The sequence below is a fragment of the Panthera onca genome, chromosome B3 (assembly GCF_046562875.1).
Source record: "Panthera onca isolate mPanOnc1 chromosome B3, mPanOnc1 haplotype 2, whole genome shotgun sequence".
Classification (NCBI taxonomy): domain Eukaryota; kingdom Metazoa; phylum Chordata; class Mammalia; order Carnivora; family Felidae; genus Panthera; species Panthera onca.
The window spans coordinates 116,239,471-116,266,277 of record NC_138344.1 but is presented as its reverse complement, the minus strand read 5'-3'; the positions used below and the strand labels follow the sequence as shown (position 1 = coordinate 116,266,277).

Sequence of the window (26,807 nt, the reverse complement as noted above, 5' to 3'; positions counted from 1 at the left end):
TAATTTTCTTTGTATTCATCTTGCTTAGGGCAGGAAGAGCTCCACGAATCCATCTTAATTCATTGTCTTTCATCGGTTCTGGAAATCTTCTACCGGTATTTCTTCAAATATTGATTCTGTCCCCTAAATAATGCTTTACTTGGTTTCCTCCTGGGAATTCCATTATATATATGTAGTTCATATATATGTAAAACCAATGTGTTTTAGGTACTTTTCTGTATTTCTCATATTTTTTGTCTCCATTCTTCAGTTAAAATTATTCTGGTAACTGCACCCCTAGGTTTATTGCAACATTATTTACAGAGCCAAACTATGGAAGCAGTCTGAATGCCCATGAACTGATGAATGGATAAAGATATGGGGTGTGCATATGTGTGTGTGTATGTATGTATGTGTATAAGCACATGTGCATGCGCGTGTACACACACACACATTCATAAAGTATTATATAGCCATAGAAAAAGAATGAAATCTTGCCATTTACAACAACATGGATGGATCTAGAGAATATAATGCTAAATGAAACAAGTCAGTCAGAGAAAGACAAATACCACATGACCTCATTCATATGTGGAATTTAAGAAACAAAACAAATGAACAAAGGGAAAAAGAGAAACCAGGAAACAGATTCTTAACTATACATTTTTTTTAATGTTTATTTATTTTTGAGAGAGACAGACAGAGTACAAGTGGGAAAGGGGAAGAAAGAGAGATGGAGACACAGAATCTGAAGCAGGCTCCAGGCTCTGAGCTGTTAGCACAGTCCTATGTGGGGCTCGAACTCCTGAACCGTGAAACCATGACCTGAGCCGAAGTCAGACGCTTAACTGACTGAGCCACCCAGGCGCCCCCAAGCTCTTAACTATAGAGAACAAACTGATAGTCAACAGAGGAGACTTGGGAGGGGGTAGAGGGGGAACTAGGGGATGAAGATTAAAGAGAACACTTACAGTAAATGTTGTCACGAAGAGAAGAGAAGAGAAGAGAAGAGAAGAGAAGAGAGAAAAAGGAAAAGAAAAAGAGAAATGATTTTTTCTCTTCTGCTCTAATATGCTCTTAAACACATCTATTTAAATTTTAACTTTTGCCTTTGTTTTTCCACTCCAGATTTTCAATGACTGTTTTACAGATTCAGTGATCCCTGAACTCTGTTTTTTTATTTCTGCAGCCCTCATGAAATCAAGGCTAATTTGCCACCTAACTTTTATCTGAAACTTTATGCTGAACTTAGGCCCCAAACCACGCATAAAACAACGAATGTCTAAGGAAAAAAACACTACATGATATTGTTAATTTTGATGAATACATTTTCTCAGTTATCTTCTATGAATCAAGTTTTTGGTGTTATGTTTCAGAACTCTTTACCAGGTCCTAGATCCCAAAAAGTTTTTCCTATATCACTGTCAAAATTTGTATAGTTTTATATTTTAGTCAATGATCAATTTGAATAAATTTCTGTACAATGTGTAATAGTTAGGTCAACATCATTATTTTTTCTATGGATATTTAATTGTCCCAGCACCTTTGTTTGGAAAGCCTATCCTTCCTACATCAAATTGTTGTTACACCTTTGTCAAAATCACGTGGATATATGTGGGGATGGGTGCTATTTCTAGTTTCTCTATCCTGTTCCACTGATCTATGAGTCTGTCCTCCCAATAATATAATGCAGTTTTGATTAATGTAGTCACATAATAAGTCTTGAAATCAAATACAATGATTTCTCCCATTTCATTCTTCTTTTTCAAAATTGCTTTAGATATTTTAGGTCTTTTGCCTTATAATCTTGTCTACAATTACAAAAAAATCTTACAGGGACTTCAATATCGTGTTAACCGTATATTAATTAGGGCAAAATTGACATTAAAATCTTGAGTTTTTCAATCCATGAACATAGTATGTCTCTCTGTTTAGTTAGGTCTTCTTTAATTTCTTTCATCAGTGTTTTATAGTTTTTAGCACACTAGTCCTATACATGTTTTGTTAGATATATACCCAAGCATTTCATTTTTTATTATGGGATTAGAAGTGATATTGTATTTTAATTTTAGCTTCCACATGTTCATTAAAATAAATCAAACTGAGAACTACGCCAAAGCAAAAAGGCTTTGCCCAACAAAGGAAACCATCAACAAAAGGAAACGGCAACCTACTGAATATATTTGCAAATGATATATCTGATCAGGGATTAATATCTGAAATACACAAAGAACATATTCAACTCAACATCAAAGAAAAAATGACCCCAAACAAGTAACTGGGGCACGACTAAGGGCAGAGAACCTGAACAGACATTTTTCTAAAGAAGACATACAGATGCCAAGAGACACACGAAAAGATGCTTAACATCACTAATTATCAGGGAAATGTAAATCAAAACCACAATGAAATATTACCTTATTACGTATCAGAATGGCTACAGTAAAAAACATGAGAAATAGTAAGTGTTGGTGAGGATGTGGAGAAAAAGGAACTCTTGTGCACTGTTGGGAGGGAATGTAAATTGGGGCAGCCCCTGTGGGAAACAGTATGGAGGTTCCTCAAAAAATGAAAAACAGAAATAACATATGATTCAGTAATGCCACTACTGGGTATTTACCCAAAGAAAATGAAAACACTAATTCAAAAAGATAAATTAACCCCTATGATTATTATAGCATTATTTCCAATAGCTAAGACCCAGAAGCAACCTAAGTGCTCATCAATAGAAGAATGGATAAAGAAGATGTGGTGTGTGTGTGTGTGCACACACACACACACACACACACACAATGGGATATTACTCAGCCATAAAAAGGAATGAGATCTTGTCATCTGTGACAACACAGATGGACCCAGAGAGTATCATGCTAAGTGAAGTAAGTCAGAGAAATACAAATCATATGATTTTGTTTATATGTGAAATCTAAAACAAAGCAGAAACAGACCTATAAATACAGAGAAATGGTGGTTGCCAGAGTGGGTGGGTGGGTGGGTGGGTGGAAAGGACAACGCAGATGAAGGGGAGTGGGAGGTACAGGCTTCCAGCTGTGAAATGAATAAGTCATGGGGATGAAAGATACAGCATAAGGAATGCAGTTAATGGTGCTGTAACAGCGCTGTATGATGACTGACGGTAGGCAGCTACACTTGTGGTGAGCAGAGCATAAGGCACAGACTGGCTGAATCACTATAATGTACATACATTATAGTGCACCGAAGCTAATGTCACATTGTGCGTCAACTACCCTTCAACTAATACAAACGACAAAGATACCAAATCGATTGTTGTGAGTTGATGCTGAATCCCACAACCCTGCTGAACACACCTTCTAGTTCTAGGAAGTTTTTGTAGCTTCCTCGGGGCTTTGTACATAGACTATCAAGCCACCTGAAATAGGGAAAAGTTTTATTTTTTTTTCCCTTTCTCTAACATCTTTTATTTCCTTTTCTTGCCTTACTGTGCTGCCTAGCACTTCCCGTATCATGTCGAATAGCGATGGTGACACTGTATATCCCTGCCGTGTTAACACTAAGTCTTTCATCATTAAGGAGGATATAAGCTGTAGGTTTTGGGTAGATGTTTTTCATTAAATTGAGCAAGTTCCCCTCTATTCTCATTTTATCACAAACGACCACTGTGTTGTTCCCCAAATCCCACGGTCCTTAGCCGGTCTGCCTCCTCTCTATCCTGAAGATTCATTTTATGTTTACTTTTCATACAATGTACAAGGCATTTAGCTGTACTTAGCAGGAAGAATAGGGAAAAAAATAGATATACCCCGTATTTCCAGATGTGAAACTACAAACTTACTTTTTAAAAATATTTTGTCCAGTGTTCCTGGTTCTTCTCATTGGGTGGTCTGGTCTGCAACAAACTAGTGTGTCATTACCGGACATGAAGTTCTTGTTCTTTTTTAAAAATCCTCATGATTCACCCTGACAGCATTTACTTTGGTTTGTTCTTTATAAACACGACAACTTTTTTAAACCATTTCTTAAAGATTCATCACTCTACTGTCCCCTGAAAAAAGAATGTCAAAGAGACTGGAAAAATTCAGTGTTGTGAGCAAAATATGATGTTAGAAAATGTATCCTCATTGGAAATTACTAACAAAAATAAAACTGCTTTTAAAAAATGAAATGGATACTGGGTAGGGAAGTTATTTTAAAAATCTGACTGCGATGCTGTCAAAATTATTTATATATGTGCACAGCCATTCTGATCTATTTTTATCTTTGGCATAACATGTTCTATACACACACGCAATAATCTTCTCTAATGTTGTGCAAAACTTCTCACAAAAATAAAAAGCTTCATATTGGGTATTAAATTGATCTGACACGAAGATGAATTTCAGTTATACAGAAAAAGGCTCTTCATTACAGCATTGTTTGTAACAGGAAAAGAGTGGAATCAATCCAAGTGCCCAACATTAGGGCACCTGATAAAATAAACTATGGTACAGAAACAAAATAGAATACTATGCAGCCACAGAAACAATGGGAAAGCTTTCTGTATACTGACATGGAAAGGTCTCCAAAACACATTACTCAGTGAAAAAGAGAAAATGTCCGGAGCGTGTTGTATATTCTAAGGAAGAAGTAAGACTCTAGATGCATATTTGATGATGTCTGGATAGAGACACAGGAATATGTAAGAAACTAATAAAACTGATAACTATGAGATCCCTCAAAATAAACAGAATTACTTGGATTTCTGCACCATTTGAAGATATTAGCTAGTTTATTCCCATGGGAAAGGAACTAGTTTAAATTTTTAATTTAATGCTGAATTTAAGACACAATCCACAATTCAAAGTTGGGCCTGAAACAGCTGCACTCTCTGGACTGTGAACCAAAGGGTCCTCACTGCATGTCGCTGCCACGCGGAACTCCACCACTGCAAACCGCGGTTGTTCCACAGCCAAATGTCTTCCAAATGCCACTGCTGTCGGTTGTGTTAATCACAGAACCCTACCACTGGAAAAGTTCCCAACAAGTCACCCGTTCCTGCCTTAGCCAGGCAAAAGAGCACGGAGGAGCCAGTGCAGAGTAATCATCACTTGTGAACAGACAAGATAAAGCTACCAATAATGCCACACTGCCTTCTTCCACTGACCTGACAACTGTCATGTATATTTCCTTCCTGATGATGTACATACAGACCCATGAATTGTCTAGAACCAATGTGTGGCCATCTGAACTTTAGTTTGTGCATTAGCTGTTATCATAATCTAGGATAAAATTTCAGGAATGGCAACTGTTCTGCCACAGCCTCATTCATACAAAATAGGTCTTGGGAAAAATGTCTTCCTTATGGTTCGTTCTTTAAATCTTGCTGCCTGAATCAAAGAAGAAAGCAGCTGGTCAAACTCATTTATCCTCAGTAAAATAATGCAACATGGCAATGAATAGGCGAAGTCAGCAGCAAATTTCATCCGTGTCCTTAATCAAGGAATCAGTGCTATTTGTGATCAAATAAACATTGCTTAAGATTTGTTCTTCAGATAAATATTGCAAACCTAATCAGAGATGATCACCTTTCCCCTTCAATGTCAATAACTTGAAGGTAAGATTTTAAGGAATAGAAAACCCCCAAAATATTTTCATTTCTTTGCACTTTTAATAATTACCTAGAAAAACAGTGGAGACACTCACTTAGGAAAACCACTACCACATACATGAAACTTGACGTTTCCTAATGAAAACAGGACTACCAATTTTTTCTACTGCAAACTGGCTATAGTACTTTAACATGTTCTACTTAATTCTGGGCACTGAAGCCAGCAGCAATACTGCTGAGAGCCATCTTTCCAGTTTCCTCTCCCACTCAAGGGGAGAGAAAAGGAGGATGGGGTATTTAGTGCATTGGGTAAGAAGGGAGGCTGTGGAGTCTGAATGCTTGGATTTAAAACCCGCCTCCACCAGATCCTAACTGTGACTGGTGTGGTCTTTCAGCATCTTTGTGCCTCAGCGTCCTTGTCTGTAAAATAAGAACAATAAAAGCACTGACATCAAAGGATTCTGAGCATTAATTAAAGTAATTCATGTAAACTGCTTCACATGGTACCTAGCTTGGTCACTGCCCAATAAAAAGTATCTATTTTTATTGCTCTCTTACATGTGCCTTACGCTCCTGTTCCGCAAGACTGCTTGCTGCCATAACCATGCTGTGCTTTCATCCCTCTGTGTTTTGTGCTTTTTGTTCGGAATCTAGACCACCCCATTGCTTGTTCTCTGGCCTGATGAAACCCTCTTCCCTTCCATGGCCCATCTTGGAAATGGGCCTAACCAATCATGACTTGGCCCTGTTGGCTTGCACCTCCAGTGCTCTTTGTTTGCCGTTCTTTTATTACACTCATTGTATTAAACCTGACTTTCATTACAGTAATTGATGACCTTGTCTCCTTCATGGGGAAGGATTGTGTCTTACTAACCCATTTACTCTCCATAGTCTTTAACAATCCGCCAAGAGTGATTACTCAACGAGCATTTATTAGATTTGAAACAGTTGTGCTTACTTATGACAGTAAGCATAACATATTATACTACCTATGACAGCAGCTCTCTCACGGGATGCTTGCAAATGTTCAATGAGATGGCGCATGTAAAGGGCTACTAACAAGTTTTATTATTTTATCATTATCAACCACAGCTAAGAGTCCCTCAGGGCTCACCATGTGCCCGGCATGGTGGCTTTTCATTCCCCTTGCACAGAGTAGGTGAAATGAAGGTGCTTTTTAAATGACTGATGAAGAAAAATGGCGCTGATCCGGCAAATTGATAAGTAACTATTGGCTATATTATTAAAAAGCCGGCTTGGATGATGAAATTCCTGATATTTTACAGCATAGTTTTGAGGATCAAAATAATTCAAGACCTGAAAAAATATAACTTGCAAATGTTATAAACGAAAGGTAGCATTATGCAAATGTGTGTACCCAGCGTTCAGGACTACTGAGGGTTTTGAAAACAGCACTGAGAACTTCCGACATTCTCCATCTTCTCAACCATAAACCAGGCCAATAATTAGAACCTCCGTGCAGGGCGCTAGGACAAATAAATCAGGCAGTGTGGTGAAGTGCTTATGGAAGTGTGATAAGTAAACACACATGCTGATCTAATTTGTTATTATCATAAGTGATGCTCTCAATTATCTAGTAAGTGAAGATCTAGAACCATGACGGATAAACTAAGTCCAGAGTTGATGCAGATGTTCTTAAGTCACACACTGTTCCCAACTCTTGACAGTGTGAAATCACTGGTAGGTCACTGCCCTGTACAGGATGATGGACCTGGACATCAATGAATAGTGAAAGGCCCAGAAAAGTATCAGGGAGGAGAATGTAAAAGCTTGGATAAGCCACATACATAACTGGGATAAGCATACATTCATTTCTAAAACTTTAGGAATTAAAATGCCTCTTCAGTTCCTGCAAACATATCAGTCTAGTCAAATGAAGAACACATTTTTATATTTTTGTGAAATGCTTTCTTTTACATATTACAGACATAATTTTAATTCGTCCTTCTATTCATTTCGGCTTTTAAAAGTGGTAAAATGAGAAAATAAAGCAACAGAGATCTGAAAGGCAAAATGCCACAATGAAGCAAGCAAACAATGTTTTCTTTTTCCAAGCATAATTATGTAAGCTGTTTAAAGGGAAAAAGCTACTAAAGCAATCATTTAAATAAAACTTAAAGGGAGATCTAGAAGTTCTTTTCAGTGAGTCTAATTTCTTGGTATCACTCTACAAATCTTTTTAAATGTAAGGATGTACAAAGCATGAAATTTTTTAAAATGATGACAAGGATGGAAACAAAATGTTTTGCAATGATTCAAATGTGTAATCTACTGCACTTACATGCATTTTTTTAAAAGAAATCTGTATATGTACAAGGCACCAAAATAATCATTTTCTCGAAATGATTCCAAGGCATTAATGAGATTTCCTACCAAAAAAAGAACTCCCCAGACTAAACGCCTAAGTATGCATGTCATGTGCTTTTTACCAGCACAATCCTGGCTTTGAATGGTATGGAGACATAAATGAAAAGACAGAGGCCAAGGGGGGGTGCCCCTTAGTTCAGATTTAGAATTGCATATATGGAAGATCAGGCTTTAAAGTTTTAGGTTCTACTGCCTAGTAAAATTTCCAAAATAAAACTGGGGAGATGCCCATCGGTTGCCAAATTTTAATTTCGCAGAGGAAAGGCATTACAGAAAACAACTAACATATATCATCATCAATAATTTATGAAGGAAAGGATCATTTTAATACCCGCTAAGCATAAGAAGCCCTAACTTTAGAATGGACAGTTTTATGAATTAAATCAATTTAAGTTGAACTCACTGTACAGTGGGCTTATTTTTTCTGTGTTGATGGGATTACGAATAGTTCATCACTAAGAGAGGGCATAACGTGGGCTAGCGGTCCCACAAAATAACTTGTTCTAATGTAGGACTTAGAATGTTCAATTTGTGATTACATTATCAGTGTCTAAATGTGACTGTCCTTGGGGCACCTGGATGGCTCAGTCGGTTAAGCATCCAACTTCGGCTCAGGTCATGATCTCACAGTTCGTGAGTCCAAGCCCAGCATCGGGCTCTGTGCTGACAGCTCGGAGCCTGCAGCCTGCTTTGGATTCTGTGTTTCCCCCTCTCTCTGCCCCTCCCCTGCTCATGCTTTCTCTCTCTCAAGAATAAATAAACATTAAAAAAAATTTGTTTTAATGTATTCTCCTTGAAAAACATGGTCACTGAAAAGACCGAATCCATACAGTGGAGCCTAATCCTCATTTTTCTCTATTCCTCCTTTGTTAGACTGAATCTTCAGAACACTTACTGGAAAACAGCCCCCCAATAGTTAAGCTCACTAGTGCACCGGCAGTCTTCTGACACATTCAAAGTGCTCCCTTGTTTCCATGTTATAAACGTGGACATGCACAGCCTGCTGCTGGAGGTCCACGCGTGGCACAGACATCAGCTGGCCTTTCTCACAAGTGAAACGAATGAAGAGAGAGAGTCATGATGAGAAAAGCTGTGTCCAACCATTGGTTCCCAATATATCCCTAGTGGCTGAATTAAAAGAACACACCTTGAGACAGACTTTTTAAAATTCCCATTCATTTTAATAACGTTGGAATTTTTGGTTAATTAAGGAGATACCATCAAAATTAGTTCATAAAATGGCATTCAATAAAGGGACCGGTGTTTTGGAGGGTGTTTTTTTTAATGCAATAATAAAGCTATGATCACTCATATTACTAGGATGTAATATGGCTAAAACGGTTCAAGGACGTTCAAAGAGTCAGAGTATATAAATAAAACATCTAACAAAACTAGCCCAGATGTTCAAATTATTCCAAGCAGAATGTGGGCCCGCTCCCCGGTTAGTGGATTTGTGAGATCATAGTTTTTCATTCTCTACCCTTGTGCTGCCTCTGTATGGACTGTCCTATCGCCCAGCTGCATCTTGACCAAATGGCCACACAGGAAGTACCGGAAGCATAGAAGTAAGAAAATCCTGAGCATTTTCATTTTGTTACTAATTGGGACACAAATTTTTAAAATTCTGTATTTAGAAATCTTGGCTAGAAAACATCTTTGGTGGTATAAATAGGCTTTAAAAACTGAAGCTTTTAAGAACAGCTGTACTGTGGACAGTGGCTCTCCGTACAGGCTCTGAACTTATTAACTGTGTGAACTTGGGCCTACTATTCCATCTCCTTATGCCTCAGATTCCTCATCTCTAAAATAGAGACAAGGTCTCCATTAATGGTGCCAGTCTCATAGGGTTGGGAGATGAAATGGGGTAACATATTGAAGGCACTGAAAACAGAGCCTGGTGAATATATTACTCTTATTGCTACTACTTATTCTTAGAATCCCTGAAAAATTCACTGCATTTATGGAAGATTTTATACTAAAAGAGTTGAACACAGTTTAAGAACCCTATTTATCGATTCTGACACAGAAAATTTCATCAGATGAGGAATGTTCAGAGTTCAGAGAGTTAGGAAAACAGAAAATGCGTAATTGCAAAGAGACCGACCATGCTCTGCAATAAATGCCATCCGTTTAATGGGTCAAAAAAGAAACCTTAAGCTCTGTATTCTGGACACCTAGCGGGAAATCTGAGCGACAAGAACGTCTTCCCCCAGAAGCCAAACTTACCCCTTGTTCGTCCAGTTTCATGAGTTGCTCTGTGACTTTGGGAGTGTTGAAGGCCAACCTCAGGCACTGGACGTTGAGCTCAGGAATCACGTGCTCCAGCACTTCCTTCAGGGGCAGTCCTCTGGCTGTCGAGTGCTTTGCCGTTGAGGGAATGGCATCCTCCAGGACTGAACCTCTCAGGGTCATGAGCTGAAAAACAGACATGTGCTCCAGTGAGGTCTCTCTCGGTGTGGGAGAGGAGTAAATACATCACATGCTCTGAAGGCCTAGACTCAGATGCCCCCGAGGAGCCGGGAATGACTTCTCAAAGGCTTAGATACTTTGTATATGAAAAACAAGGCCAACACTTTGTTTTCTTTTTTTTTAGTTGTTTTTTTTTTAATGTTTATTTATTTTTGAGAGAGAGAGAGCAAGAGACAGCATGAGTGTGGGAGGAGCAGAGAGAGAGGGAGACACAGAATCAGAAGCAGGCTCCAGGCTCTCAGCTGTCAGCACAGAGCCCAACAAAAGGCTCGAACCCACAAACTGTGAGATCATGACCTGAGCCGCAGTCTGACACTGAACCAACTGAGCCACCCATGTGCCCCTATTTTTTTCTTTTATAGAAAGAGAAAGCCTGTGCACGAGCAGGGGAGAGGGGCGGAGGAAGAGAAGGGGAGAGAGGGAGGGGGGAGAGAGAGAGAGAGAGAGAGAGAGAGAGAGAGAGAGAGAGAGAGAGAGAATCTTAAGCAGGCTCCATGCTCAGCATGGAGCCCCATGCCAGACTAGATCTCGTGACCCTGGGATCATGACCTGAGCCGAAATCAAGAGTTAGACATTCAACCGACTGAGCCACCCAGGTGCCCCAAGGCCAACACTTTCAAGAAGACCCAGACAAGCCCAAGGGAACTCAGAGTCAAGCCTTCCAAGGATATCTACTTTAAAGCCAAATAAAGTATTTCCTTCAAGAACTCAGTAAGATCTAGACCTTTATATGGCTTATAAAATGTCACTAACCAGGAAATTAAGAAGATATCCCAGAGAAACATCTGAAGAATGTTCAGGATTTACATGTTATACCTTTCTGATTTACAAAAGATAAGGGTCAAGTTTTAAATTTCATAACATATCATGGACAAGCATAAACTACTTATATCCCCAAATGCTACCACAAGACAATGACTGTAGTTAGTACAGCAGCAGAGTCTACAGCACTGCAAATTACTTTAGATTTCCCCTTATTTCTAGAAACACTTTCCATTATTATGAAATAAACAGAAGCAAAGAAATTTCCCTGTGTAACGACGATTTGTTGGAGTAAACAAGAAGCCCAAAGCAGTCGCAATTCCCAAAAGGTGTCGCGTGGCTAAGTTGTTAACATAACGTAAACATTGTATGTGACCTAAGAAAAAAGCCCCACTGCACTGAACCCCTTTCCAGGAAGCCTGTAGGTTACACGGGAGTGACAGGAGCTAACAGAGGAGGGCGTGTCGACAGGCAGGTGTGGCACGTGCGAGGGAAGAGACACACAACCTCGAATTCGGAAGGCTGTATTTACTGGGAAAGGGTAACAAGTTCGGGGCCCAAGAGAGTCCAAAGGCAGAAAATGGAGCATCATGGCTCAGAGCACAAGAAAAGGCCCTCGCGGAAGAGGTGGCACTGAAAAGGCACCATGAACCTGGGGAGGATTCTGGAAAATGTCAGAGAGCAAAGGCACGGAGATGAGAGAGCACGGGGCGTGGGCGTGAAGGAGCCATGGCCATGGCGCAGACAGAGCTGACGACAGTGCCAAGGGCAGGGTGGGGAGAGCCCAGAGCGGGCGTGTGCACCCATCAGGCTCCCAGGGGCAACCTCAGACCCTGTCTGAGTGCGGAGGGTGATGCGTCCCTCAAGAGGAACCGCAAGAGGAAGAAGCCAGAGGAAGAAGCCGCAGGCAGACAATACGGTGAGCAGGAAGCTGCAAGCATCCGGGAATCAGGCAAAGAGGGCATGATATGCGTCTAGCAGCGAAATGGAGGCCAAAGGAAAAACCACCAGGGAAGCAAAACCTCTAACATCTGCCAGATGATGCAGAAGAGGGAGGAGGGCAGGAAAAGCAAACTTGACCAACATCTTGCTCTCAATCCAAGAACAAGGTCCTATTCACTTGATTAGTATCTCTTCTTTCATTTATAAATAATTTGGTTTCTTTTTTTTTTTTTTTTTTTTATTAAAATTTTTTTTTTTAATGTTTATTTATTTTGGAGACAGAGAGAGACAGAGCATGAACGGGGGAGGGTCAGAGAGAGAGGGAGACACAGAATCCGAAACAGGCTCCGGGCTCTGAGCTGTCAGCACAGAGCCCGACGCGGGGCTCGAACTCACGGACCGTGAGATCATGACCTGAGCCGAAGTCAGCCGCTTAACCGACTGAGCCACCCAGGCGCCCCTAAATAATTTGGTTTCAATAACACTTGTGTGAAAACACATCATTTTCCTATGATTTAATACCTAATCTGACAGAAATGGTTTCTCGGATTTGTTTGCTTGATTGTGTTTTGAGTTATGGGAAACCGCCGAAAGACCCAGGTACCGTGCTCCTCTGTCCCTGAGGTAACGTGCCTGGAGCCCGGAAGCTACAGAGGCTCCAAGTATTTTCAGCTGAGAAACCAAGCCCGGGAATGCTAATCCTGTAGCACAGAGAAGACTGCAGCTCACCTCCAGGAAGCCAAAGCAGAGGAGAAAAAGCATGACTCATTTTTTATAACTGGATCACTAGCATTACTGATATTTCTGTTAATGATTTCCAGAAACAAGACGAGAGGCCTTAGGAGTCCCTGTGTACCTTGCTTAAAAACACTCAAGTGTCACAAGGTTTTCTTCAGAAACTGTCAGCTTTACAAACACGTTGATGTTTTTCTGTTTGTGTTGTGCGCTGATGATTTCTATCGAAATGAAAGAGGAAGGAGCAACATGCCTGTCAGGTGGGACGGACCTCGAGAGAGGGTTCTATCAGAGGACTTCTGTTAGTTTCTTTGTATGAAAAGCCTCATTAAGATAGTACCATTAAACCACATTTAAGGATTACTTTCACCGGAAAGGAAAAAGTTCCACGAAAGCTAGGGGCACTCCATTAAATACACATGAGAGAGAGGAAGGAAAGAGAATGAAGGAAGGAGACAGAGGGGAAGGGAGAGCACGGCTGTACAATTCTAGGCATTAGCCATGTCATCGTGAACGACTCAGACAACAGTCCCTATCCCCACGGGGCTTAAATTCTAGTGGGGGAGACCGAAAACAAACAAAATAACAAGTACAGTGGGTGAGGTAGTATTAAATGTTCGTGAAAAAAGAAAGCCTCACATCAGATGTGAAATGGGATATGTGGGAGCAGAAATTTTAGATCCAGTGGCCAGGGAAGGCCGCTGTGGTTTAGGAGTCAAGGTCAGAAGGAAATGAGAAAGCTCCAGTCAGGAGGATGCCAGGGGAAGAACACAGCAGGACACAGGACCAGGGAGCAGCCGAGCCCTGAGGCAGAGGCGTCACGGTGGCCCAGAGGGGAAGGAAGCCAGCGTGGCTGGAAAGACCAAGGGAACGGATGCTCTCCTAAATTAGCAAAGGACACTGACTGGTTTTTTCTCACGAGATGGGAAGCCACTAAAGGATTCTGAACTGAGGAATGACAGATCCGGTTTACACTTCGAAAGGATCCCTCCTGGGCTGAAAGGATGCAGGGATTAAGGGCAGAGGCAGGAAGAAAGGTTCTCAGTGAAAAATGGTGGTGGCCTGGCCCAGGCCGAGGTGATGGGATGGAAGAAGGGGTTGAAATCTGGGCATATCTTGAAAACAAAGTCAACCAGTTTTGCTGACAGCCAGGGTGGGGGCAGGAGGCAGGGAGGAGAGTCCAGTGTGACTTTAAGGTTTCCGGCCTGAACCCCCTCAGTAATAGAGTTGTCAGCTAAACATTAATTTGAACATAAAGGCAAGCGGTGATGGTGTTTTGAAGTACAAGTAACAGTTGACTTGGATGTCCCAATCACAGGCTAAGTCAGTGGACCGCAGGGCTCGCCAGACGGGCTAGCGGAAAAGGGAAGGAGTAGCGGCTGCAAGTCCAGGGAAGGAGGGGGAGGTGCAGGTTGAACACTTTGGGCCCAGGGAGTGAGGGATGAAAGGACAGAGCCACCGATCATGGCAGAGGGATCACATGAACTCAGGATAGCAGTTAACGCTGGAGGGAGAGAGGGAATGTGGCAAGGCAAGCTGGAAGGGATGGTCATGGAGACCAATGACCAAAGTGACCGGACGGGAGAAAGAAATCCCTCACTTAGCAAACTTTGACCTCTGGCATGAAGGACGGTACGACAGTGGCAAGAAGAGGCATTTAAATGGATCAAAAACAGAAAAGGAAGAATATGGTGGGGGCTGAAATGGGGGTGGCCTTGGGAGGGAAACAGGTAAGAACAGGAAACAGGTAAGAACAGGCAAAAACACCCGAAGTAAGGTAACAGGCTCACAGAGATCCAAGAAGCCAGAGAGGGGCAACCACCTCGTCCAACTTCAAGAACAGCATGTTCTCCGTGCTTTTCTACGTTCAACTAAAGCATTCACCCTGCTTAGCGATTAGCTCTGGTGTGGAGAGAAAGTACACTAGGGCAAGAGAGCGCTTCAATCCTCTCTGGCCACCGTGTACCACACGTGAGAAATGGAACTTGTGCCTTTAAAAATCCTAGTTTTAATTTCCCCCGAGTTCAAGCTGAGGAACAATTACTAAGTGAAGCCAACCCCTGACACATGCCTTGTATTCAATGGGGGAAATGAGGTTAACTGTCCTATTTAAACTAGTTTCAAACCCATTATTTTCTACATACCTCAGGGGAGTATTAGGCATTAATGCCTCACAACAGTCCTAAAGTGAATTTGGTGCAGGGAGGCAATAATAAATTCATAACTGGCACAACTATATATATATTTACAAAGAAAGCAAACCGCTGTCCCAAACTTGTTCATGAGTTTAAAACAACAACAAAAAAAACCCCTGCTCCGTTAGCTATTTTATTTTTCCTTTTCTTTTCTGACCTAAATTTCATTTTAAAATAAAAACTCACATATTATGTGTGCCTAGATTCCTAAGGAGCTCCAAGAGCCTGTCTCAACGTGCAGTTAGATAGCCCTGGGTTTGACTGGTCTGCATTCTGTCTCTAAAAGGCCTAGGTAACAGGCTCAAGAGACAGCAAAATGGAAGAAGAAAAGAGCCTTTCCCTCTTCTTGGGTCAAGAACTGGCCTAAGCAACACTTTGTAAGAGTGAGTTTACTCTTGGGTGACCCTCTCTCATCTGTAAGGCCCCTGGCTCAAGCTGGCTCAGGGCTTTCCGGCCGCCTGAGCCGGATATGCAATATCCACTTTGGAATTCTGAGGGCTCCAATTTCCTAGGGCCACACTTAACTGAGGTATCTTTCTCTGCATCAAAACTCCCATTCATTTATTGCATCTATCCAGAGCCCCATGGAAAGGAAGGATCCAAATCTAACCATTATGTCCACCCCCATCACCATCAGAATGAATGAAAGGGGCCTTTGTTTATTCAAAAGCATTTGTAACTATGTGCTATTAAATTTAATTGCTTTGCTACTGCGACCACTCCATTTTTTCCTCACTCCAATCGAGTCTCAATCTTTCTGGTTTGCAACTTACCTCACTGGTTCTAAAAATTATTCGGTAGTTGTAGGGAGATCCATTTTCCTTCGTCTCTTCTGGCTTTTCCCTCCGAATGCTCACAGCCACTGGTCCAAGATTCTCATCGGCCCCAAAATAGTTCCAGTGTTCTTAGGTAAAAGAAGACAAAACAAAATTAGAACATTTACATAACACTTTAAAAATGTTATATTCTGTTTGATAGTAAGATCACTCAATAAAATGTCAATGCATTTAACAAATATTCTTCAATGAGTTACAGAAACAGAGACTTAGATACACAAGTTTGGTCTCAGTGAACATAACACTGAATAGAGGTGGCCTATCGAGTTTTTTGTTTTTTCACTACCTCTGCAACTTACTATTTAACTATAGTTTTTAAAAGAGATTTGTGTTCTGTCCCTATACTCTACTGTTTAAAAAATTTTTATTATTATATTTATTTATTTTGAGAGAGAGAGTATGAGGCGGGGGGGGGGGGGGGGGAGCAAGAGAGGGAGACACAGAATCTGAAGCAAGGATCCAGGCTCCGAGCTGTCAGCACAGAGCCTGACGCGGGGCTCGAACCCCTTGAGTGTGAGATCATGACCTGAGTGGAAGTTGGACGCTCAACCAACTGAGCCACCCAGGCGCCCCATACTCTACCATTTAAATGGGCTGCATTATGTGGGCTTCCTCGCCTAAGGGAAGGTTTGTGCCAATGCTCCTTAGTTTTGTTAAAACAATAGCAACAACAAAACCCTGAATCTGTTGAGAACAGAGTTTGAGGATTGAGGAATTTCCCCCAGATTAACAAAGACTTCCCAGAATTGAAGAGAGCAGAAAGGTCTGTGAATCACCGAGTCGCACTCTGCTCCCAGCAAGAGTAGGGTCTACAAGGACAGAGCTTCTAAGTACGCCCAGGAGGTGGAAGTCTAGCATGGGGCTCTTGCACCTTACCAGTGGTTCCCATGCAGTGGGCACGAAAGGCGACCTACAGAGCCATGAACCTGGAGGGCACGTGAGGGCTGGGATAACAGGTCCCTCCTAGAGAGGTAGTGTGGCCAGGTGACTGACATGATGATTCAGGGCCCTTCCCCAAACGGGCTGCACTGCTCAAGACTCCAAAGGACTGGTGTTGAATTTACCTTCCTCTTGACCAGATGGAAAGTCAGGATCAAAATTAAATTACAGAAAAAAATTTCTTTAAATGATATTCACTGTACACTAAGTATATACTTCTTTAAAAAAAATAAAACTTGTCAATACATGAGATGGCTCACCGACGAGGAAGTCCACAAAACACAGAAATATATGAAAAACTAAAGTGGATAACTTATTCTTCACAGCACTTTACGTGGTCCTATTTCATTTACATGTGACACAGGCATTAAATGACTCAGACGTGACACGGTCAATTTTCCTCATACAAAATGCATACATTTGAAAATATGTGTCATTCCCATGCAAAATATAAAAGCATTTGAAAACCCATGAGAGTAAGAAGAAATAATAGCATAACATATCTAATCATATAGTTTTAAAATTTGGGTAATGTATATGAAGGTACTCTACAAGTACTAAAGAGTGGTCGTAAAAGATACAATCATATAGTGAGTGAGGGCTCTCCAAGAACGTCATCATACTCCCTGGAAATTCAAAATAAGAAAACACAATGGGAATACGGGCAATGAACGGCTCACACATGGATAACCAAAAAGCAACTCAATGGAGGTCACAAAATTCACTACAAACATTTCTGTATACCCTCAAAGCTCTGCACGTGTGAATCACACTCAGGGGCTGTTTACTCTTACGTCGCATACAATTTTAATAAGCTTGGTTGTCTGGTCTTCAAGCTCACTGCTTTGTCTCAGAGGTGTGATCGTTCCAGAGGTTGACAAAGTCCAGAGTGTAGGGCTGTTACGGACTTGCATACGGACGGCAATGTGATACAACAATTGACAACAAGGAAGAAAACGGAAAGGCAAGAGACAGAAACCGCATGAAAGAGCAGACAAGAACTTAAAGGAAAACAAGACAGCAGTCTGGGGCCGTCTACTGAAGGAGCAAAGAGCTCAACACACTGAAAAAGCTTCAGAGGAGGTGCCTGAGTGGCTCAGTTGGTTAAGCGTCCAACTCTTGGTTTCAGCTCATGGTTCATGAGTTCAAGCCCCGCATCAGGCTCTGCACTGGGATTCTCTCTCTCCCTCTCTCTCTCTGCCCCTCCCTTGCTCACTCTCTCTCTCTCTCTCAAAATAAATAGACATTTAAAAACTATAAAAAAGAAACTAAACCCTGCATAAAACTCAATGTTTAAAAAGCAGAAAAGAAATTAAAGGTCATGTAAAGTTTTGTGTGTCATTATTAAATTCTGATCATATTTTTCTGCAATTTTTCACAGCTGTTAAATAAGTACATTTATGAGTTGGGAAATGTTCCGGAGATAAGTATAAGTGATTTCTAGTATTTCATCCAGACTCTATCTTCAAACAAACCCATCTCTGGTTTGATAACTCTAGGCAGACTGTAAACTTTCGTGTGTGTCGGTGCAGAAACTTTTTTTCTCCTTTTTCCTTGAAAAAGAGCTCCAAGCAAGCGTTTCCATTTGTTCCTCTATTTCAGTTTCATGGGATAGATGGGAATTCTGGTCTGGTTCCCTGAGTTAAGTTCACTGCTATCATGGTCAGATTCTGCTTGTCCAAAATATGTTTCCACTTGAGTAAGACTTACTCTCAGAATAAGAGCCTTGTTTTTTGTGCACACTGTCTGTTTTCTCTGCTCCCAGGGATTACAGAGGTATAGAAAAACACCCTTTCTACACGAACCTTTATTCAGTTCAAAATCCAAATGTACTGTGTACTCTCTGGCAGTGGACTTTGGTTGAGTATGTCACCTTAAATTGAATTTCTGAGTCCTTAAACTTTGATCTTAAGACAAATGACTCTGATTTTTTTTCTTTAAACCAAAATACCAGGGGCGCCTGAGTGGTTCAGTTAGTTGAGCGTCCGACTCCGGCTCAGGTCATGATCTCACGGTCTGTGAGTTCAAGCCCCGCATCGGGCTCTGTGCTGATGGCTCAGAGCCTGGAGCCTGCTTCCGATTCTGTGTCTCCCTCTCTCTCTCCCCCTTCCCTGCCACTGCTCTGTCTCTCTCTGTCTCAAAAATAAATAAAAAACATTAATAAACCAAAATGCCAGCCTTTTTAGAGGCATCCTATCTGGTCCTTCTGGCCAGTCTTGGTTCTGCCTGTCCTTCAAGCTCAGTACCTTCGTCTTAGCACCTCAGGCTTTGGGTAGCACCTTCGGTACCTGCCCCTGGCTGTGCCGTTATTTTTTCCTAGCAGCCCTCTACCTACACCCTTAGCTGGCAGACTTATTCATCAGTTCCACAGGGCTCTTCCAGTCAGATCCACAAATCAGCTTTGTGTTTTGTGAGGATGGAAGGGGAAAGAGAGAGAACAAGAGTGGGGGAGTTGCGGATGAGTGTTACAGAAAGGCCTGGAAGCGTGTGATGGGAGAACTCAGGACGATGAAGTCTGAGGGAGGAGAGGGGAAGGGGAGAGGAACTGGACAATCAAGTAGGGTAGATAAACCTACTGACAGATGAGTTGACATGCAGGCATTATACCACCCAAGGCAGTGACATTTTGGTGCCAGCATACTGGAGTGCCAAACCCAATACCGCACACATTCTGTTACAATGATATCATGTCGTGCACTGAGGTGCTCTGCCAAGCATTCTACCTAATATTCGTGTCCACCATGAAAATACAGAGATTTCCTTCTTTTCTACAGATGCGGCAGCTAGGATTTGGAGAGAATAAGTCACTGTCCAGCCACAACTAGCAAACAGCAAACAGTGCCAGAATTCAAATATATGATCTTATACTGATTCCAAAGCTCATTTTTTTTAGCCATTTGATATTAACATTATCTTCCCCAAAGTTCCTGATACTATATTATGAATTTTAAAAAGTCCAATACGGGGCGCCTGGGTGGTTCAGTCGGTTAAGCATCCAACTTCAGCTCAGGTCACGATCTCACGGTCCGTGGGTTCGAGCCCCGCGTTGGGCTCTGGGCTGATGGCTCAGAGCCTGGAGCCTGCTTCCGATTCTGTGTCTCCCTCTCTCTCTCTGCCCCTCCCCCATTCATGCTCTGTCTCTCTCTGTCTCAAAAATAAATAAACGTTAAAAAAAAAAAATTAAAAAAAAAAAAGTCCAATACAATTTGATGCCTTAAGGGATGAACTAGCCAGATCATACATAAAGAAAGTTTTATTGAACTCAAATTGCTTAAGTGGCCAGAGGAGCAATTTCTGCATTGTGTGCAAAAAAAACCCCCAAAAAACCCAAAAAAACTAAAAACACCTGGGTTTTGGATTGGTTTCATATTCCCAGAACAGAAAAGATTTAGATTACTTAAAAGCATCTTAATCAGCAATCTATGAAAATATATGAAATCAGATTTTTAAAAAATAAACAGGGTTTATATAAAAACAAAAGCTTTATTCCTTGATATTCCTTGTGTGATAAGCAAGGCTTCACTGTGTTTAAAGGGAGAGATGTTAACATTTTACTCATAGATGGTTGACTTCCCCCGCCTTCATTTTCCATATTTAACACCTAAACAAATATTTAGTCTGAAGTTCTTAGTTCTGGTTCCTGAGTTTTAACAAGGATGATACAGAAAGTGCCAATCAGTAGTTCTGCTATCACTAGAATATTCCGCATAAATAACTGTATTTCTGGTTGATACATTCACAATAATAAATAAAAAATTCACAATCTTAGAAAGGGGAAATAGGAAACAATTCAAAGCTCCAGTAATTAGATCAAGTATAGTCACATCACCTGGTCATGAGCTGAGTGTAAAACAAGTGTATGGGGGGGGGGGGGGTTGGGGTGGGGAAGAGCCCCGTATTTTAACTGTAAAGGAGGAAAGGAAAATACAATCAGAAGAGTTACGGGGTTTCAACCAGCACTTTCTGGATTGTTCCTGTGGTTTTCATACTTGCAGACTTTGTAATACAATTTCAGTTGTGCATTTCCCTAGGGAGATCAGCATAATCTGCACTGTGTAGAATTAGGAACAAAAATACATTTTTTTTTAAATTTCTTTTTAACGTTTATTTATTTTTGAGACAGAGAGAGACAGAGCATGAACGGGGGAGGATCAGAGAGAGAGGGAGACACAGAATCTGAAACAGGCTCCAGGCTCTAAGCGGTCAGCACAGAGCCCGACGCGGGGCTCGAGCTCACGGACCGTGAGATCATGACCTGAGCTGAAGTCGGCCGCTCAACCGACTGAGCCACCCAGGCGCCCCTACGTTTTTGTTTTCTAGAAATAATTTGTAAACTTAAAATATTTCCTTAAAGTTGTCAACTTAGAAATTTAAATAGGGAAATTAGATGTGATAAACGCGAATCGAAGACATGGGAAGCAAATGAAACTTAGCTGCTATCTCCCACCTGACAAACTAGCAACAACATCTCTGAAGTGAAAACTGGTGCTTGGCCGAGCTGAGCTGTCACGTTCATATTCTGCTGGTGGCCCTGTGAACTGATTCCAGCCATTTTAGAAAGCGTCTTAGCAATATACGCTGAAGTCACAAAAATGTTCATATTCTAACCTTAGTCACCCTAATCGACTACGCAGAAGGAAAAGCGAAAACCCTCCCATTTTCTCTAGAAAAGGCACCTTAAGTCCCTGCAGCAGGAGGCACTGAAGATAGTTGTGCTGAGCTGACAGACCTGGGCCTCCCTACATGTCAGCAGGTCAGAGAATGGAACCATTGACAACTGAAACTATTTCACCATGTTCAGTATTTTAAGCCACTGTTTGCTGAAACAGTCTACTGGGTGGGCTGCAAGTGTGCCACTGTTAGTGCAGTCGACCTGAACTTTGACCCTTGACACTTCTACTGGAGAATCTGGGTGCAACTAGGAAGCCTGCTCACTGGACCACATGCTTCTGCAGAGCGGCTCATCTCTGCCTCTTGGGTTTAAGTTGTTCAGATGTTTTGTTTTCGTGCAACTTATCCATCTTAATAAGACTAATAACTAAGTTAGAAAAGACAGATCTAAAGTTAGGAGAATTTTAAAAAAAGAAGAAGAAAAACAACAGCAGCATATTCTGCTTTTAAAATGAGAGACATAGGTTTGGCAAAGTAGCGGTAACAAGAGGCCAACTTTTTGAAGAATGGCTCTTTCCGAGAAGCGCACCACTCAGAGATTCTCAGTCTCTGGTCCCCAAAGGGCTCATCCTAATTATAAAGGGCGGAGGTTCCATGAGAACTAAATAGCCCAGGACTTTGCATCATAATCAAAAGCAGGTCATAGTAATGGATGTGGACATTTACACAGGACTGGCCACATGCCAGAATTCTGTCCCAAAGCACTCCACTAAGCTTATAATTATTGTTGCATAAGAGTAATTGTGCACATTTACAAAGTACACAGTGCTCTGAAGTTCCAATTCTTTTTTTGACAGGTAGCTCTTAAAAAGTAGGGTGGTCTACTTGCCAAACTTGCCAAAATTAAGCACAAATGCGCTCAAAAGAGCATGTGACACTAAGCAGCCCATACTAGCCCCCTAACTTGCCAATAAAAGGTAGACTTTAATACAAAGTTATGTTGACATTAATAAACTGCAGCAAAATGATTAAAGGGGAAAAAAAGCTCAAAGAAAACTCTATTTGAAACAAGAGGAAAATAAAGAGTAACAATCAAAATGGGGGGGGTGGTTATTGGTCATTATCTCTGAAAAACAGCCAGTAATTATATTTTTGAAAATTCAATCTCATTAGTGATGAAATTAAAATGTTTTGGGCCTGTAATAAACGTTAAAAAATATATGCTATAAATATTCCAAGTAGGCAAGAAAATGTTCAACTATACAAGCTTAAACATACTAGTCAGACCTTTCTGATCTAAGCTTTCTTTTAAAAATTTTTAACGTTTTATTTATTTTTGAGACAGAGAGAGAGCATGAACAGGGGAGGGGCAGAGAGAGAGAGAGACACAGAATCGGAAGCAGGCTCCGGGCTCTGAGCCATCAGCCCAGAGCCCGACGCGGGGCTCGAACTCACGGACCGCGAGATCGTGACCTGAGTCAAAGTCGGATGCTCAACCGACTGAGCCACCCAGGCGCCCCTCTTAAAATTTTTTAAAATGTTCTATTTATTTTTGAGAGAGAGAGAGAGAGAGAGGCAGAGTATGAGCGGGGGAGAGGCAGAGAGAGAGAGGGAGACACAGAATGTGAAGCAGGCTCCAGGCTCTGAGCTGTCAGCACAGAGTCCAATGCAGGGCTTGAACTCATGAACTGTGAGATCATGTCTGAGCTGAAGTAGAACGCTTAACCGACTGAGCCACCCAGGTGCCCCTCTGAGCTCAGCTTTCTTAAGAGCAATTCGGCAATAAAAACCAAGATCCTCGCAAAGGCCACAGCATTTGATTTACAGATGTCTACTTTATGGAAATAACTGGGTATGTGGGGGGAAGTTACATAACAAGATCATTTATATTTGGCCAGAGGTTTCTAATCTTATCTATAGATAGAAATCAGGGGGCCCATGAACTTAAATGAAAAAAAAATTTTTATTTTCACCAGCTGTTAAATGAAATGTAGCATTTCTGTCCATTATAAATGCAGGCAACATACTACAGTAATATTAGCTGTACATGTGACTTTGACATCAAAAAAAACCCCGATATTTTCATATCACATTATAGTTGTTGCAGGCATATCAAAATATCAGTTATGCTCATCACTACTTTGAAAACTATCAGACCCGATACTAGATCTTTTTAATAATGCATAAGAAACACATTTATTGCTATGTTACAAAATTTTAACACTATTGTATTTTACCATTTTTAACATTTAAATTTTAAATAAACATTTTGTATTTAAACACTTTGTATTTTTATTTTATGTATTTAAAAACATTCTTTAAAAAATTTTTTTAAATGTTTATTTATATTTGAGGGGGGGGAGGGGGCAGAGAGCAAGGGAGAAACAGAATCCCAAGCAGGCTCCAGGCTCTGAGCTGTCAGCACAAGGCCAGACACAGGACTCAAACTCACGAGCCGTGAGATCATGACCTGAGCCAAAGCCACACGTTTAACCCGCTGAGCTGCCCCTAAAAACATTATTCTGATTTGAGTAAAACAAACATTATTCCAAGAATCCACAGGTTTTGCCAAACTGCCAAATAGGTCAATGGTGGGGGGTGGGGGTGGGCGGGAGAGACACTTAGGAACATCTGATGTCAACAATATGTATAATGAAAAACTAGGGGCACCTGGGCTGCTCGGTTAAGTGTCTGACTCTTGATTTTGGCTCAGGTCATGGTCTCATGGTTTGTGAGCTGGAGCCCCATGTGGGGCTTTGTGCTGGGTGCGGAGGCTGCTTTAGAGTTCTCTCTCTCTTTCTCTTTCTCCTTCTGACCTTCTCCCTCACTCATGCCCTCTCTCTCTCTCAATAAAAAAAAAAAAAAAAATTAAAAAACTGGAAAACTGAAATTTGCAATAGGTGGAAAACTTTAAATAAATGATGGCACAGCCAATTACAGAACGAGGAAGAAATATATAAACTGTATTTAATGATTCTACCTTACTGAAAACATGAATAGGAATGTATTAAAAAGATGAGACAAATAAAATCACTAGCAATCCTGTAAGATTAATTTTCTAATTTTCTATAGTTACTAATTTTTTTTATGACGAATATATATATGACTTTTATGATGGGAAGATTTTTTTGAAGTATAAAAATATGTATTTGGTTTGCAAATGGCCAATGAGTGTTAAAAAAACCTTTAAAGTTAAAGGGTGCATACTAGTGTAATTCTTTACTTTTCATGTTAACACTAATTCAAATGCCAACTCAGAAAAAAATATAGCATTCAAATGAGAGAAATTAACAATGAAACACCTGTCTATAACTACACTTTTTGTATTTAAAACATCCTTTGTCCCTCCTTACCAGGGATATTGTTGCAAGGCATCTTCCTACATAAAAATGCTTTTGAAGGATCTGGAATAATGTCCCTCAGAGACAGCAACAAATGCAGTCAAGGGAGAAGTCACCACCGCTCAGCAGGTCAGAGACAACGCAGTGTGTCTCAAAAAAACAGCACAGCCCACACACATGCTGTCTACCAGGTACAGATGTTGCTTCTGCTGATGCTTCTCTACCATCAAATGCTTCTAAGTTGACTCCAATGCACTTAGAGATCTCTCTCTCTGCCCTAAAGTTCAGATGAATGGCCACTATGTACAGAGGAGCAGCTCCATCAGAAAGCTGAGGAAAGGAACTGATACAACAGAGCAAGTATTTCTGGAGCACCTGACTTTGGAGCTCAGGATGAAGGGCTCACTGGGTGTCTACAGTTATAATGAGGTACGCATTAGAAAACAGGCGACAGGCTTTTATTTTGTGTTATCAAGTTGTCCTGAAATAACAGAGCTAAAGATCCCTTCCTTCCTTGAGACAGCAAAGAGTATAGAAATTCTTTGGAATATGGAAATCTGTAAGCATGGTGGTGGTTTTGCTGCACTTCGACACAGCAAGTTGGGTAAGCATTAGATTTCATGCGGATGGTTCCTATGGTAGCTTCCAGTAACTGACTTCACCTGAGGTTTTTGGTTTTTTTCTTTCATCTTAGTTACTTTATACTTAGAGAAGTTGCAAAAACAGTACAGGGAGTTTCCATACATCCGTGACCCAGCCTCCTCCAATGCTACATACAGTACAATTATCATTACCAGAACCAGGAAATTAACATTGGTACAATCCCATTAACTAAAGATTTTATTCAAATTTCACCAGTTTTTCCACTATGCCCCTTTTTTTTTTCTGTCCCATATTGTACTTAGTTATTTCTCCCCAGTCCCCTGTAGTCTGTCACAGTTCCTCACTGTTTACCAGTCTTTCATGACCTGGACACCTTTGAAAAGTACTTACCAATCAACTGCGTTTGTCTGGTGGTTTCACGTGATTGGACTGAAGTTATGTACTTTGGGCAAGAGAACCACAGAAATGATGTAACCTCAGCGCACCACCACTTCATGGGGTTCATGATAATGGACTTGGATTCACTCCACTAAGATGGCACCTGCCAGACAGTACATTACAAGTATCTTTGGGATACACTTTGAGATTATGCCAATCCTTCTCCTCCGCAACTGTCGCCCACTCATTTTGGCATCTATCAGTTGTGTCTACTATAGTTTACACTAGTAAAGTTCATTCTCCATACCGGTGTTTTGGGCCTGTGGGGATCACCTGGTGGACCTGGTTAATTTCCACTAAACCACCATGACCACACACAGACTTGTTTGTGGTCTCATTTCCTGAAAAGAGCGGAAAAGGAACTGCAACATATTAACCGGCGTCTGCAGTAGAACACAAGGTCATTCGCACAGAGGGCCCTCACAGCCTCTCCCTGAAGCTATAAATACAGGATACACTCGACTCAATAAATCTTAGACTTCACATCCGCACCAAACATCGTTCAACTGTGGAACGTTTACTGAGCTTCCCTAATCTGGGGTCTTTGCCTTCAAGGAGTGCTTAGGCTGGTTAGGAACCAGAGCATCGTAGAAACAAGGGCACAGGGTGACTTGGGGCAGTGGTGGGGAGCAGGGGGCAACTCAAGCATCACAAACCCATGACAGGCAGGAGCCTGCCAGGCGGTTGAGAGAGGAAGAGAACACGACATGCATTGCGCCAGGGTGGAGGAGGAAAGGCAGCTCCATGCAGAAACGGAGCACGATACAGTTGGCCCAGCTCTGGCACCCATGGTTCCTATCCTGCACCATGGTCACCGCCCTCTCACGCTGCAGGGACATTTGCACGTTAGGAGGTCTCACTGCCGTTCCAGTGCCAGCCCTCAGTCCTCCCTGTCCACGTCCAGGGAAGCCTGCTGGGGAAAGGGACGCACAGCACTGTGGGGAGGCCTGCCATCCACACCGGTCCTCCCAGGACTCTGACCACCAGACGACTAAGCAAAACC

At 41.4% G+C, this 26,807-nt stretch overlaps 1 protein-coding gene across 18 annotated transcripts in view; it reads right to left on the bottom strand.

Moving 5' to 3' along the window:
* The window catches only part of SIPA1L1 (signal induced proliferation associated 1 like 1), a 364,598-nt gene that overhangs the window by 94,560 nt on the left and 243,231 nt on the right, over positions 1–26,807 (bottom strand). For all 18 annotated transcript variants that reach the window (XM_078448063.2, XM_078448064.2, XM_078448062.2 and 15 more), the window contains 2 exons: positions 15,810–15,940; positions 10,160–10,348 (listed from right to left, as the gene is read on the bottom strand). In XM_078448063.2, the coding sequence (XP_078304189.2) occupies positions 10,160–10,348; positions 15,810–15,940 (320 nt within the window). The remainder of the gene's footprint in view (positions 1–10,159; positions 10,349–15,809; positions 15,941–26,807) is intronic.